We start from the raw sequence: 15,361 nt of genomic DNA, 5'->3' as shown, positions 1-15,361 counted from the left end.
AATAAATGCACAATGGTGAAAACAGGTCATTTATTGGGACAGAGTGATTTTTCAGCTGTTGTTAAAAGTTGCAAAACAACAAAGCACGGGATGGAGCGATGGAGAAATTTCAGAAACAACAATCTGATATGATGGATAACAGCAACAACCAGGGAAAGAAAGACATAACATCTTACGAGGACAGGAAGAAACACCAGGGACAAAATAATTCCCACACACAGCAAGAACAAGGATATAATTTGAGTTCCTCACTTGTAGTTTAATAAATCATTTAGTCAACACAAATAGAAGTTTGTGTTGGAATTCTACCCAATATTGATCCAGAGAAATTCCAGTGCATAGTTAGCAGACTAAAAACTTAAACATGTTGCAGGATTCCCCCAAAAATAGACCAGAGACAATGAATATTTCATCCAGCAGACCTTTACTGCTACTGAAGGCAGATGAGCATCATGGTCACAAATCCAACACATTGAGGATTGGCACAGTCAATAAGAAATCCACTTGCAGACTTCAACTTACAATAACCTATAACAAGTCTAAACCTTCCTTCCAGTAGCACCTTAAAGACCAACTAAGTTAGTTCTTGGTATGAGCTTTCGTGTGCATGCACACTTCTTCAGATACACTGAAACAGAAGTTGCCAGATCCTTCTAATAGGTCTTACAGGAAAAGGCAAGGGGTGAGAAGGTACCACTCTTTCCAGTCTAAGCTGCTGAATTGCAACTCATTACCAAACTTAAAACCATGGAGAGACCTGGTCTGAACAGAGACATTGGATTCTTATCTCATTATACATGACTAAGCCATTTCTCACCTTCTCACCCCTTGCCTTTTCCTGTAAGACCTATTGCAGTCGTTAAGAGTCGTCAACAGGCTCATCTCAGCTATCTGCCAATCTCCCATTCCCACCACCCTTCTGAGTAATACCCCTCCCCACCTTCTCACTATATAGAAGGATCTGGCAACTTCTGTTTCAGTGTATCTGAAGAAGTGTGCATGCACACGAAAGCTCATACCAAGAACTAACTTAGTTGGTCTTTAAGGTGCTACTGGAAGGAATTTTTTTATTTTGACTATGGCAGACCAACACGGCTACCTATCTGTAAGTCTAAACCTTCACACTAAGCATACTATGTACAGAACAGCACACTAGAAGGAAGAGAAAGAGAAAGAGAATCTCAGGCTCCTTCTGGCCTCAACTTTTATAGAAAGAAAAGAAAACAGAACCAGTTTAAGGCAGCTGGACTCAGCTTCTCTGAAGGAATAACCCAAACATCAGGAACCTTCTGCTTGTTTATTTCACACAGAGAAGCTTCCAGAACCTTCTTGAATTAAATAGAATAGGAAAGATCTTTCTGCACTAAGAAAATGCAAACTGACAGTTATTAATATTGCAGTTGTTGTATAAGGGAAAGTAATGGAAAGTAATAAGATTTTGGAATGCAGAAATAAAGAAAATAATCAAGCCATCAATTCTAGCATACGGGGGGGGGGCACTATCTAAATTGTATGACCCAGTATTTGAATGATTGGTATTAATAATTGTATTATAAATTGGCATTGTTATAATGAGGCTATTATTGGATAGTAATTGAAAACTAATAAAAATTATTATTAAGAAAAGAAAAGAAAGCGGTGGTGGGCAAACATATCTCCATCCTTGATTCCCGACTCCTCACTGCCGATATTACAAAATGTTACAGCAAGAGCTAGAGCTGTCCTTTTTGAATTGTTCTTCGGTGTACAGTGGTGTTCTGCCATTGAGTGCCACCAAGCCATCAATCATCTCAATGAGCTCCTTCACCTGATTCCGCTTTTCTTCTTCATCAGCCACATTGTTAAAAGCAATCAATCGTCCTTCGGACATCTCAATGAGATCCTTCAGGTGCCCCTCAGCGCCTCGTATGAACTCATTTATAGTTACATGATTCTTATCTAACTCATCTTTATAGGTGAATAAAAGAATCAGATAGTTCTTTCCTTCATTCTTGAAGAGCCTTTTCACGAGCTGAAATGTTTCCTGGTCCTCCTTTGTGATCTTTCCTGCTTTTATCACGACAAGGATGGCATGAGCTCCAGGAGAGACCATATCAATGCACTTCTTCAACTCTTCTCGTGTGAAGCGTTTCTTATATGCTGTATCAAAGAACCCAGGTGTGTCAACAACAACAATTGTCCTGCCATCTACAGTGGCTTCTCTTCCTTCGCAGTCCTTGGTTGTTGAATCAATATTGGATGTGCTTCTAAATTTCTCAGCCCCCAGGATGGTGTTTCCTGTTGCGCTCTTCCCAGATCCAGTTTTGCCAATGAGCAGAATTCTCAATTCTTTGTCTGTTCTGGCTAAATAAGAGATAAAAAAATACCATGTCAGCAAAGTTCCTGAGACTAACACACACACACACAAAAAGTCTTACAAATGTTTCATAGGTGTGCTACTTATTAGTTACCTAATTTGTTTTACAAGAAAGGCGATTCTGACTAAATGCCAAGAAGAACTTTCTGGTGCCAAGAGCATCAGACTTTCCTTCCGTGGAGGTTTTTAAGCAGAGGTTGGCTAGCCATGTGCCATGCGTGCGGTAGTTGCGATTCCTGCATTGCAGGGGATCAGACTAGATTAATAAACAACTACCTGACTTTTAGGGACGCCGGTGGTGCTGTGGTCTAAACCACTGAGCCTCTTGAGCTTGCCAATCAGAAAGTGGGCGGTTCGAATCCCCACAACAGGGTGAGCTCCCATCACTCGGTCCCTGCTCCTGCCAACAGCAGTTCGAAAGCACGTCAAAGTGCAAGTAGAAAAATAGGTACCGCTCCAGCGGGAAGGTAAACGGCGTTTCTGTGCGCTGCTCTGGTTCGCCAGAAGTGGCTTAGTCATGCTGGCCACATGACCCAGAAGCTGTCTGCGTGTCTGCGGACAAACGCTGGCTCCCTCAGCCTATAGAGTGAGATGTACATGCAACTCCAGAGTCGTCCACGACTGGACCTAATGGTCAGGAGTACCTTTACCTTTACCTGACTTTTAGAAGGTGGCTGGGGACCCCCGGCCAAATGGGCAGGGTATAAGTAATATTATTATTATTATTATTATTATTATTATTATTATTATTATTATTATTATTATTATTATTATTATTAGACCCTTGGGGTCCCTTCCAACTTTGCAGTGCTGTGATTCTATTGAAGCTACAGTGGAACCTCTGTTTTTGAACGTCTCCGTTGACAAGCATTTCGGAACTTGGACGCCGTAAACCCGGAAGGAAATGCTTCGGTTTTCAAACACTTTTCGGAAGTTGAACATGACGCGCAGCTTCCATTTTGAGTTTCCATATTGTGTTGAGGCTTCGGTATTGAGTTTTCAGTTTTCAAACATTTCAAGACTCAAACGGTCTTCTGGAACGGATTACGTTCGAAAACCGAGGTTCCACCGTACAAGGGAAATTTCCTACCCCTATTTCTCTTGCCAGTTGAGGGCGCACAGGAAATGTGTTGTGGTGTTTCTTTCCAGTGGGCACCCTGAGCACAGTTTCTACCCTCAGCATGATCCAAGGAGAAGACCTGTTTGTGGCCACCTTGAAGTCATAAGCAAACCATGCAGCATTTGCTTTGCTACCTCAGGATGGTCAATATCAGGAAAAGACTCACCTTTGGCCATGCTGCCTGTTGCAGAAAGATACGCTGCCATCAAGGTTCACAGCGGTCCAGAAATCCTGCATTCAAAACACCAAAAGTCATTTGCAGAACTCCTGGGGGACTCTCAGTGTTGGAAACTCAGTTTCTCTCCTGGGACTTTCCTGCTACTGGAGTCCTTAGTCAAAAACAAAGTTTGGGGAATACGTAAATTGGTCCTCTCTGATACTTAAGACTGGTAGCTAAGGAAGCAACATTCAATGAGATAAAGGTTGCTGGCCCTCTACCTTGGCTCCAGTGAAAACAAATGAACTCCTTGTGAGGGATCTAAGTCCAAAAGGGAACCATAGAAACTGGAAAAACCAAAACTTAGAGGTCCTTCCATTCCCACTTGCTGTACAAGGCAAGAACGACTGCAGATAAGCTCAGTTCTGGGTAAACATGGCTACAAATCAAACTCTAAACTGAATGACTTCGCCTGAGAACGCCCCTTCTACAGTCTAGCCACACCGAAGAGGGAGCAAGCTTGTTTTCTATTTCTCCGGAGGGCAGGACCCGAACCAGGGGATTTGATTTACAAAAAAGGAGATTCTGACTAAGTCTGAGAGGAACTTTCTGAAGGCAGGAACTGTTTGGTGGTAAACAGACTCCCTCAGAAGGCGGTGCAATCTCCTTCCTTGTGGGTTTTTAAACAGTCTGGGTGGCCATCGGTCATGGATTCTTTAGATGTGATTCCTGCGTTGTGGGGGTTGGACTAGATGGTCTTGTGGGAATGTTCAGGGAGGCAGGAGAGAATATATTGTTTATTAATATCCTTCCTAACTTGTGCTAGCAAGTTTCTTCACTTAGCAGACTGCAGTCCGCTTCTGACGCAGCTGGTTGCAAACTCATGCGAATTTCTTAAGACAATAAGCAATTCAGTCCGGCTTGCCCAGACTGAAATGTGTTCTAATATTTTCCTGGTAAGACCCCTTGAATCCCTCCTAAAAGAATAAAGACACCACAGTCTTATTCATAAGAAACGAAAAGTAGTTTTATGATCTGGCTGAGCACAGTGTGATCCCTGAAGGCAGGCTTAAGGCTTATAGTTACAAACACGTACAAACAGGTTTACCCCATATGGGAGATGACCTGGGGAACTGCTATGGCAGCCAGCAGTCCAGTCCAGGTGAGGCAGGAAGCAGGCAGGACAAAAAGGGGAGGAAAGAGAAAGGTGGCAGGTGACTTGGCCTTTTACCAGGTCTGGAAAGGTCACGCCCACCCACTAGTCACATGCAAGGAAGGATGATCCAGACCAGGAGGAACAGGAAGTTTCGACTGGCTGAACCAAACATTCCCTTGCATGTTCACTCCAGCAAAACAAGGAATGTTGAAATCAATGGAAAATGTAAGGAGCCATATTACAGATTGGTTGCAATACCATCTGTCACATGAAATGTTTAAAGTAGATAGGAAGAATGGTTTTTCGGACCAAAGCTCACAACTCAAAGAAAGAACTTCTATGAAACAAAGAGAAACTTTTGTTTAAAATGTATAATCTGTTATTAGACTGGGAAACAAAAGACGAGTCCTTTCTGTTGGGGATAATTCAGACTGAAATTCCCAGGTGTCAGAAAAGGTTATTTATGTATGTTACTACTGCGGCCCGTGTTTTGTTAGCCCCAAAAGGGAAAATGAGCGAGGTCCCAACCAAGGAAGAACGGCAACTGAAGTTGACTGAATATGCGCAGCTTGCAGACTCAAGATATAGAATAAGAGAACAAGAAGAAAATGTGTTTAAAGAAGATTAGAAAATGTTTATTGAATATATGGAAAATAATTGTGCACAGCTGAAAACACTGGCAGCATTAAGATAAATTCAGCAGTGTAAATAAGTCTGGATGGATGCAATAATGGAATACTGATTGGTATAGTTTTTGTAAAATATGCAGGGATTTATGAGATGTAAAATGAACCATGGAAAGAGAAGAAGGGAAGTCATTGCTATTTTAAGGATGTAAAATGAGTATTTTCAATTGTAACACAGAAAATTTAATAAAAAGTATATAAAAAGAGAAAGGGGAGAATCCTTGGCATGGATTGTGCCCCCCCTTTTCCCCTCCCTTTTAGAGCATCACCCAGAAGGGCAGACTTTGCCTCCAACCACCAACCGCCCCTTAAAAACTAAGTGCAGAAGGCGCATTGTGGAATTTGCAAAATATTCCCCCCACCCCACCCTCCATTTCCTCCTGCAGGAGGGATCCGCACCTCTGCTTAATTCCACCAGAACAGTTTTCACTACCTTGACTTCTGCTGGGCAGTTTTCTCAGCCTGCAGGTGTTGCTGGTCTGGCTGTTTCTCTCTGCAACTTCTGGCAGCCTCTGACTCTCCCCGTTCCTCTCAGAGCTCTGAGTCTGACGCAGGTTTTGAGTGCACAGTAATAGCCGAATGTTGGACATATGGAAAGTGAAAGTCTTTTCTTCTCACTTGATTTATCCAGTTACCCATCTGTAAAAGGGGACCAAAAGACCATCAAAAGAGCCCCGACAGGGAGCTCACAAGCAAGACGTAAGCACAATGGCCTCATCCACACTTGTGATTCTCAGCAGCTAGGGGTTTTCTTGTGTGTGTGTTTGTGGGTTTTCTTGTGTGTGTGTTTGTGGCTGATTAGCTACTCTCCCTGTGCAAAGGTCAGAGGGGGCAGGGCTTCTGTTGAGTCAGGTGATTAGCTGTGGGAGGAGCTTATCAGAGTTTGCAGGGCAGCAGCTGAAGGAGGAGCAAAAGGGTTTTCTTGTGTGTGTGTTTCTTTGTGGCTGATTAGCTGCTCTCCCTGTGCAAGTTTGATCCATCTTTTAGATTTAGGGGAGCTAGTCTCAAACGTTTGTTGGGGGAGACCTAGGTTTTTTTGGGGGGAGTTATTTGTCCTGTCTTCATGCTTTTTATGATGGAGGACCTCTGTAGCCACCCCCAACGACACGATCTCAAGATGGAAGGGGAGGGAACAGCTGCAGTTGCCTGCGGTTCCTGCGCCATGTTTGCCATCTTGCCAAAGGTTGCAGGCAGCTTTACCTGCAGCAATTGCATGTTGATTGCCCTCTTAAAAGACAAAGTCCAGCAACTGGAGGAACGTGTAGCTACGCTCCAAAGAATTAGAGAGCTGGAGCTCTTCTTGGAAGCAACAGAGCACACCGTCTCCACCAAGGAGGAGACAGGGGACACCCCTGAGAAGGAGGCTAGTTCACCAACACAGGTGCCAGATATATGGAGAAACGTGACTCAAAGAAGTAGGAGGCCCAGGGTTCGCTCTGATTGTTTAGAAATACACAATCGCTTTGAAGTCCTCTCCCCTAGCATGGGAGACGAAGAACAGACTCCATTTGAGGATCTCTCCCTCATTTCAGTCGATCAGGTATATGAAGACGAGCAGCAAAGTCAGTCCTCAGGGAATGTGCAGGCGACCTTGGAACGGACCGCTCACGGAAGAACCCCGACCAAACCTAAGAGGAGGCATGTAGTGGTGATAGGGGATTCCCTACTGAGGGGAACAGAAGCAGTGATCTGTGGGCCTGACAAGATGTCTCGGGAAGTGTGCTGTCTCCCCGGGGCTAAGATCCAAGATGTAACTGAACGACTGCAAGGAATCATAAAACCCACTGACAAATACCCCTTCCTCTTGGTTCATGTGGGAACCAATGACACTGCAAGCAATAGCCTCCAGATAGCTCTGGGCAGGAAATTGAAGCAATTAAATGCACAAATTGTCATCTCATCTGTCCTCCCAGTTGAACGACGTGGCGCAGGGAGAGAGGGAAAAATAGTGGAAGTGAACAGCTGGCTTCGTAAATGGTGTAAACAGGAACGGTTTGGATTCTTAGATCACGGACTGCAGTTTCTTGAAGATGGACTTCTGGCAAGCGATGGGCTGCACCTCACAACGGTTGGGAGAAATATTTTTGCCAAAAATCTCAGAAACCTCATCAGGAGGGCTTTAAACTGAATAATGTGGGGGAGGGAGACAGTGCTCCTGAAGGTAGGAGTCCATCAGTTGATTAAGATGATCATCCAAATGTCATAGACCAAATGGAGCAAACAGCACGCAGACCTAGTGGTGGGAGGGGGAAAAAATCCTTAAATAAGAGACACGGGGGAATGATTAATGGACTTCAATGTCTGTACACTAATGCGCAAAGCATGGGAAATAAACAAGATGAGCTTGAGCTCTTGGTACAGCAAACTAAATATGACATAATAGGCATCACTGATACCTGGTGGGATAAGTCCCACGATTGGAATGTAATAATGGAGGGATACAATCTATTTCAGAGAAACAGACCAGACAAGAAAGGAGGAGGAGTGGCGTTATATGTCAGGGAGGTGTATACCTGTGAAGAGATCCAAGATTTAGAACCTCAAAGCCAAAGTGAGAGCATTTGGGTCAAAATTAAGGGAGAGAAGAATAACAGTGACCTCATTGTGGGAGTTTACTATAGATCCCCAAGCCAAACGGAGGACATAGATGATGCCTTCCTGGAACAGATGGCCAAGCATGCAAAAGGAAGGGAGATAGTAGTAATGGGGGACTTCAAGTACCCGGATATTTGTTGGATGTCAAACTCAGCCAAGAGCATAAGGTCAAACAGATTCCTCACTGGCCTTGCAGACAACTTCATTGTCCAGAAAGTGGGAGAAGCAACAAGAGGAACAGCCATTTTAGATCTGGTGCTAACCAATGTTGATGACCTGGTTAGTGGGGTAGAAGTGGAAGGATCATTAGGCGCGAGTGATCATGCTCTTCTGAAGTTTACTATACAGCGGAAAGGAGCAGCCAAGCATACTAGGACTCAATTTCTTGACTTTAAGAAAGCCGACTTCATAAAACTTAGGGAAGTGCTGGGTGAGATCCCATGGACAGTAATACTAAAAGGAAAGGGAGTTCATGATGGCTGGGAGTTTGTTAAGAGGGAGATAGTAAAAGCACGTCAGGCAATACCAATGAGACGGAAACATGGAAGGTGCTTAAAGAAGCCAGGGTGGCTATCTAAAGAACTTTTAACTGAGTTAAGATTAAAAAAGGATGTGTACAAAAAATGGAAAAGGGGGGAAACCACCAAAGAGGAATTCAAACAAATAGCCAGCACGTGTAGACACAAAGTCAGAAAAGCTAAAGCACAGAATGAACTCAGGCTTGCTAGAGAGGTTAAAAGCAACAAAAAAGGCTTTTATGGGTATGTTCGTAGCAAAAGGAAGAACAAAGAAACAGTGGGGTCACTCAGAGGAGAAGATGGTGAAATGCAAACAGGGGACACAGAAAGGGCTGAACTCCTCAATGCCTTCTTTGCCTCAGTCTTCTCCGATAAAGAAAACAATGCCCGACCTGAAGAATTTGGAGCAAATGATTCAGCAAAGGAAACACAGCCCAGAATAACTAAGGAGATAGTACAAGAATACTTGGCTAGTTTAGATGTATTCAAGTCTCCAGGGCCAGATGAACTGCATCCAAGAGTATTAAAAGAACTGGCAGATGTGATCTCAGAACCACTGGCAGTCATCTTTGAGAATTCCTGGAGAACAGGCGTAGTCCCGGCAAACTGGAGGAGGGCAAATGTTGTCCCTATTTTCAAAAAGGGGAAAAGAGAGGACCCAAATAATTACCGCCCAGTCAGTCTGACATCAATACCAGGGAAGATTCTGGAGCAGATCATTAAGCAAACAGTCTGTGAGCACCTAGAAAGGAATGCTGTGATCACCAATAGTCAGCATGGATTTCTGAAAAATAAGTCATGTCAGACTAACCTGATCTCGTTTTTTGACAGAATTACAAGCCTGGTAGATGAAGGGAACGCAGTGGATGTAGCCTACCTTGATTTCAGCAAGGCATTTGACAAGGTGCCCCATGATATTCTTGTAAAGAAGCTGGTAAAATGTGGTCTTGACTATGCTACCACTCAGTGGATTTGTAACTGGCTGACTGACCAAACCCAAAGGGTGCTCATCAATGGTTCCTCTTCATCCTGGAAAAGCGTGACTAGTGGGGTGCCACAGGGTTCTGTCTTGGGCCCGGTCTTATTCAACATCTTTATCAACGACTTGGATGATGGACTCAAGGGCATCCTGATCAAATTTGCAGATGACACCAAACTGGGAGGGGTGGCTAACACCCCAGAGCACAGGATCACACTTCAAAACGACCTTGACAGATTAGAGAACTGGGCAAAAACAAACAAGATGAATTTTAACAGGGAGAAATGTAAAGTATTGCACTTGGGCAAAAAAAATGAGAGGCACAAATACAAGATGGGGGACACCTGGCTTGAGAGCAGTACATGTGAAAAGGATCTAGGAGTCTTGGTTGACCACAAACTTGACATGAGCCAACAGTGTGACGCGGCAGCTAAAAAAGCCAATGCAATTCTGGGCTGCATCAATAGGAGTATAGCATCTAGATCAAGGGAAGTAATAGTGCCACTGTATTCTGCTCTGGTCAGACCACACCTGGAGTACTGTGTCCAGTTCTGGGCACCACAGTTCAAGAAGGACACTGACAAACAGGAACGTGTCCAGAGGAGGGCAACCAAAATGGTCAAAGGCCTGGAAACGATGCCTTATGAGGAACGGCTAAGGGAGCTGGCCATGTTTAGCCTGGAGAAGAGGAGGTTAAGGGGTGATATGATAGCCATGTTCAAATATAGAAAAGGATGTCACATAGAGGAGGGAGAAAGGTTGTTTTCTGCTGCTCCAGAGAAGCGGACACGGAGCAATGGATCCAAACTACAAGAAAGAAGATTCCACCTAAACATTAGGAAGAACTTCCTGACAGTAAGACCTGTTCGACAGTGGAATTTGCTGCCAAGGAGTGTGGTGGAGTCTCCTCCTTTGGAGGTCTTTAAGCAGAGGCTTGACAACCATATGTCAGGAGTGCTCTGATGGTGTTTCCTGCTTGGCAGGGGGTTGGACTCGATGGCCCTTGTGGTCTCTTCCAACTCTATGATTCTATGATTCTATGATTCTGTGATTCTATGATATTTTTGCTGACCAGCTCTTTGCTGTCTTTCAAAACCCGCAGGAAATAGGAGAGAACTGAGGATCGTCCTTGTGGGCAAGACTGGAGGCGGCAAAAGTGCCACAGGAAACAGCATCCTTGGCCAGAAGCTCTTTGATTCGAAACTTCAGGCCAGGACAACCACCTTGTCCTGCCAAAGGGCGTCCTGCACTTGGAGAGGCCATCCTGTGTCTGTGATTGACACAGCGGATATTTTGGGCACCGGAGATTGTGATGAAAGGCTGGACCAGGAGACCAAGCGCTGCCTTGACCTCTCTCAGCCTGGCCCTCACGCGCTCGTGTTTGTGACCCAGGTGGGCCGCTTCACCGCGGAGGACGAGGAGGCAGCCCAGCGAGTCCGGGAGATGTTTGGGACAGAGGCCATGAAGCACACCATCCTCTTGTTCACCCGCAAAGAAGCCTTAGAAGGCAACTCCTTGCGGGATTACGTGATGCAGTCAGATAACGAGGCTGTCCGGAAGCTGGTCCAAGAATGCGGGGGGCGCTTCTGTGCTTTTAATAACAGGGCGGCATTAGGAGAACGGGAGGACCAGGTCTCTGAGCTGATGGAGATGGTCCTGGAGATGGTCGAGGGGAATGCAAGGCCATACCTGGAGACGCCCATCATGGAGGCAGCGCTTGGATCTTACATCTGCAGGAAAAGGGCCAAGGGAGAGGGGGAAGGGAAAGCTCGCAAGGGTGTCAGCTACAGAAAAGTATTTATCTTCATATGTGTGTGTAGTGCAGTGCTTTACCTGTTACATTACCATTGTAATCATTTCTCTCAGTATCTCCCCTTTAGCAAAGCTGGGGATTTTTAAAGCCAGCCCACCAGCTTCTTATGAGGTGCCAGGAGAAAAACAAATAAACTAATGAACAAACCGGATTGTCTGGGTGCAATGTCCTAAGAATCACCTGCTTAGTATTTTATTTGCCATTGTATCAGTTGCAATGCCCCTGTGACTCTGGACAAACAGAAACAATAGAGCATGTGCTTCTCCACTTCCTATATTACAGAGACATTAGTATTAGCCTCATCTCCCCATTACACCACAAGTACTCCAAGGTGCACAAGACAATTTTATGCCTCCCTGCTGCTGTCAGAGCCCAACCCTGCTACAACATACAACGTTGCCTGGTTCTGCACAGCAGCGCTCAAGATCCATCGGATGATGACCTGCACCACAAACTAGATTTAATGAACACTCACATGATAGTGCTCTCTTAACTGATAGTTGTAGTCTTTTATATACTAATCTTTTATGCTCCTCCACATCCGTTTAATGCTCCTAACCCCTCTTTTAGTTTCTTTTAGATTCTTATAGTCTTTTAGATACACCTTCTCTTTTAATACTTTTTAGCTTTCCAAAACGTTTTACAGATTCTAAATGATTGCACTCCACCCTACTTATTCAGGTCTATGGCCGTAATAAAGATTTGATTGATTGATTGATGATTGATTGCATCAGTTCATTCCATTTCTGAATTACATGTCAAACCAACTGAACAGGACAAACGTAACAATAGAAGCACATATGAAACTGTTCCACGCACACAGACAAGGAAAACGACCTCACATGTATGAACCTTATCAAAGCCAGTACTAGGGCTGGACAATATATCATCCAAAACTGGTTTGAAGTCCGTATCGTGATATCGGTTTCATAATATTTGACCTAGCAGTTTATTGCAAATCATGATGCGTGTGTGCTATGCAGAAACCACAATGTGGGGAAAACCCTGAAGCCAGTCAGTGCCTCTACACAGCTCCATCCATCCATCAGACATTGTGATATATCGGTATATCATGGTGTTTAGCTGGTGATATATCGCCATGTTGAAAACCAGACATCTGTTCACATCTATATAGCTCCATCCTTATTTCAGACATTGTGATATATAAATATATTTCAATGTTTAGCTGGTGATGCATTGCAGTGATGAAAACCAGATATCGCTGTGCCCTAGCAAGTACAGATCGAAATCCCCACTTGTTAATGGGAAGGATTCTGATCTGGGTGGCAAACCATAATTATTTCCACTTAACAAATAGGTGACTGGGGCTGACTGCATACAGTATATTTAAGTTGCATGATTCCCCACAGAGAATTCTGGGAACTGGAGTCTGTGAAGGGTGTCTGGGATTGTTGCTCTCTAGGAGGTGAACTACAGTTCCCAGCATTCCTCAAAGGAAGTCATGTACCTTTACTGTTCTTTCAACGTGTGACGCCGACCACTGACTGAGTTAAGTCCCAAATAAGCGTGAATGAGTGTCCATAAAGAAATTTTGAAAAGAGGAAGAAAAATGGTTTTGGGAGGGAGGTATTCAGAATACAGAGAAGCCAGTGTTTAACCCTTTGCCTGCACACAATTTCCCCTCTCTAAAGTCTCCTGATGACAAACAAGCATGGTGCTGATAGGAATATATGGCAACCTGTACTGTGGAATGCCTTCCTATCGATGTCAAGGAGATAAGTAAATATACAATGTTTAGAAGACATCTGAAGGCAGCCCTGTATAGGGAAGTTATCCATGCTTGAAATTTATTATATTTTTGTATATGCTAGGAGCCGCCCAGAGCGGCTGGGGCAACCCAGTCAGATGGGAGGGGTACAAATAATAAAATTATTATTATTAATTATTATCTTTTCCCTTGACAGGGACTTAAGGCAGCTTAGAGCTAAACTTTTATTTCATTCCATTTATCTATTGAATGTGTTGTATACGATCCCTTTCCTCACATACTTTGGAGCTCAAAACACACCAGAGCTCAAAACACATGTACAAAAACATGCACCCCAAATTTTTAGCTCAAAATGATCTTTGGCAAGTTCTGGGTCCCCTTGTCATTCAAGCGCCTGGTGCCTTCTGCCTGCTCTGCCCAACCCAGTGACCCAAGCCGTCACAATCCCATAAGCCAGAGGTTTTCAACCTTTTGGGGTCCATGGTTCTCTTGACAAACTGCATTCATTCTGCGGCACCCCTGTGGGGCTCAGGAGCCCAGTTATGCCACCCCTTGCCTGCAGAGCCAGCAGCCCCTCACCCTTTTTCAAACACCCTCCCTTGCGGAGCGTGCCCTCAGCCTCCTCTCCCCTCTCCTTGGGAGTCCTCCCTTTTGGAGCATGAAGGATAATAATACATGAACGACTAATGTTGTGGTTCTTGTTTCAGGTGGGAACTATGAGGAAGATGCTGTGGACCAGGGGTCACCCAACGGTTTGGACCACTGGGAACACTTCTGAGAAAGTGCTGTGGGTGCTGGTCACCAGAGACGCCAGCTTGTGAAAGCGACTGGAGGGGCCAACGTCATGTGTGCGACAGCACGACGTCAGGAGGAGCTGGGGGCAGAGCTGAATGCAGCAGCTGTGTGGCTTCAGTGGTCAGTGACTCTGCCTCTCCTCCTCCCAGGGCCACCACTGACAGGAGGCTGTTCTGAACCTCCTTCCCTTCCACAGCAGGAGGAGGAGGAGCCAGAGGCCGGAGCTAGGCCACCGTTGGCTCCACACTCCGCCTCCATGCTTTCTGAATGTTAGCAGGGTGTCCATACCACCCATAATATGGGGGAGGGGGACAAAAGGTCTCTGCCCCCAGGAGCTGGTGCCCCTGCCAGTTACAAAATGGCTGCTTTGGGGATATGGAGCAGCACAAAATCCTAGCCTATTGAAAGGTGGACACCAAATCTGGTTGGACACATACCACGTTGAGATCCAACACACTCCCTGCTGTTAAAGACAAAAAGAGGACAATGGGAGCTAAGGTGATCCCCAAATGTTTTCCATAAGCCAGGAAGGTGATAAATTTGGGGACACCTTGATCTCTGTCCTTGTTTGGATGATGATCGTCTGGGCATTTTGTGCAACGTTCTGCACGCGAGGAAGAGGGAAAGAGTGGCTTCACCATCACTTACCTCCAGAACCACCTGAGCTCAATTACATTATGAGAATATATGATGCTGTGGGGGAGGTCAGGAAATAAGTATTTGTCAATAGGTACAGAGAGGCAAAAAAACATTTAGTTCATTTTTAAAAAAAGTTTACCCTTGTTACTGCCCTTCCCTCAAGGAGACAGAGGTGGCGCACAAGGTTTTTCTCATTTTGATCAGCAAAGCAACATTGTGTTCTAGGGTTGAGAGGCAATGACCTCTGCAAATCAGCTGCGTTGAAGGATTCCTGCCTAATCCTGAAGACATACCCCTTTACCTTTGCTTTGCTAATGCAAACAGTTTCCTATTGCTTCCATACAATGCTCCTAGTAGTTGTATTGCAAACATTTCCATATAAGGTATTGTTAGCGCTGTGCTTTTACTATGTTAAAAATTTGCCACTTTTCATCATTTGCCAGTTATTCTTCATAATTTTCCAAATCATTGCCTTTTTCATGTGGCTTGGCATAAAATAGCAAAAAGGAACGCGTTGTGAGAAGTGCAAGCTGAGTCCTCTCTCTGCTGATTTTGAACTCCAGAGATGGCTTCCTTGTGGTCATTTCTTTCAACTCACTTCCTGGAATTGAGGTGAATAAAAATTGAGAAGCCAAGAAGGATCCAAATTCAACAATTTATTCTGAATTTTCACAAAACAGTATGAGTGAATTTCCACCATGAATTTGGGACAATAAATTCCCCCAAGGAACGCCCTCTCCCTTGCAGTTTCTCAGCTTCCTGTGCCGAGAAGGTCCCTTCCACACACAGAGAACAAGCAGAGCAGCAAACAGGCTTTG

At 44.6% G+C, this 15,361-nt stretch overlaps 2 protein-coding genes across 4 annotated transcripts in view; one reads left to right on the top strand and one right to left on the bottom strand.

The window, feature by feature from the left end:
* The window catches only part of LOC308569663 (GTPase IMAP family member 7-like), a 162,793-nt gene that overhangs the window by 110,439 nt on the left and 36,993 nt on the right, over positions 1-15,361 (top strand). The gene's annotated exons all lie outside the window — the stretch shown is intronic.
* LOC308569700 (GTPase IMAP family member 9-like) lies at positions 408-6,136 on the bottom strand. The gene is made up of 4 exons (XM_081163946.1): positions 5,909-6,136; positions 3,643-3,707; positions 1,118-2,343; positions 408-545 (listed from the first exon to the last, which is right to left on the bottom strand). Exons 2-3 carry the CDS (start codon positions 3,680-3,682, stop codon positions 1,691-1,693), a joined length of 693 nt encoding a protein of 230 aa, XP_081020072.1. The 5' UTR covers positions 3,683-3,707; positions 5,909-6,136; the 3' UTR covers positions 408-545; positions 1,118-1,690.

Source organism: Podarcis bocagei (genome assembly GCF_964188305.1).
Source record: "Podarcis bocagei genome assembly, chromosome: 12".
In the NCBI taxonomy this organism is placed as follows: domain Eukaryota; kingdom Metazoa; phylum Chordata; class Lepidosauria; order Squamata; family Lacertidae; genus Podarcis; species Podarcis bocagei.
The sequence above is the reverse complement of the archived record's forward strand: the minus strand, read 5'-3'. Positions and strand labels throughout refer to the sequence as shown.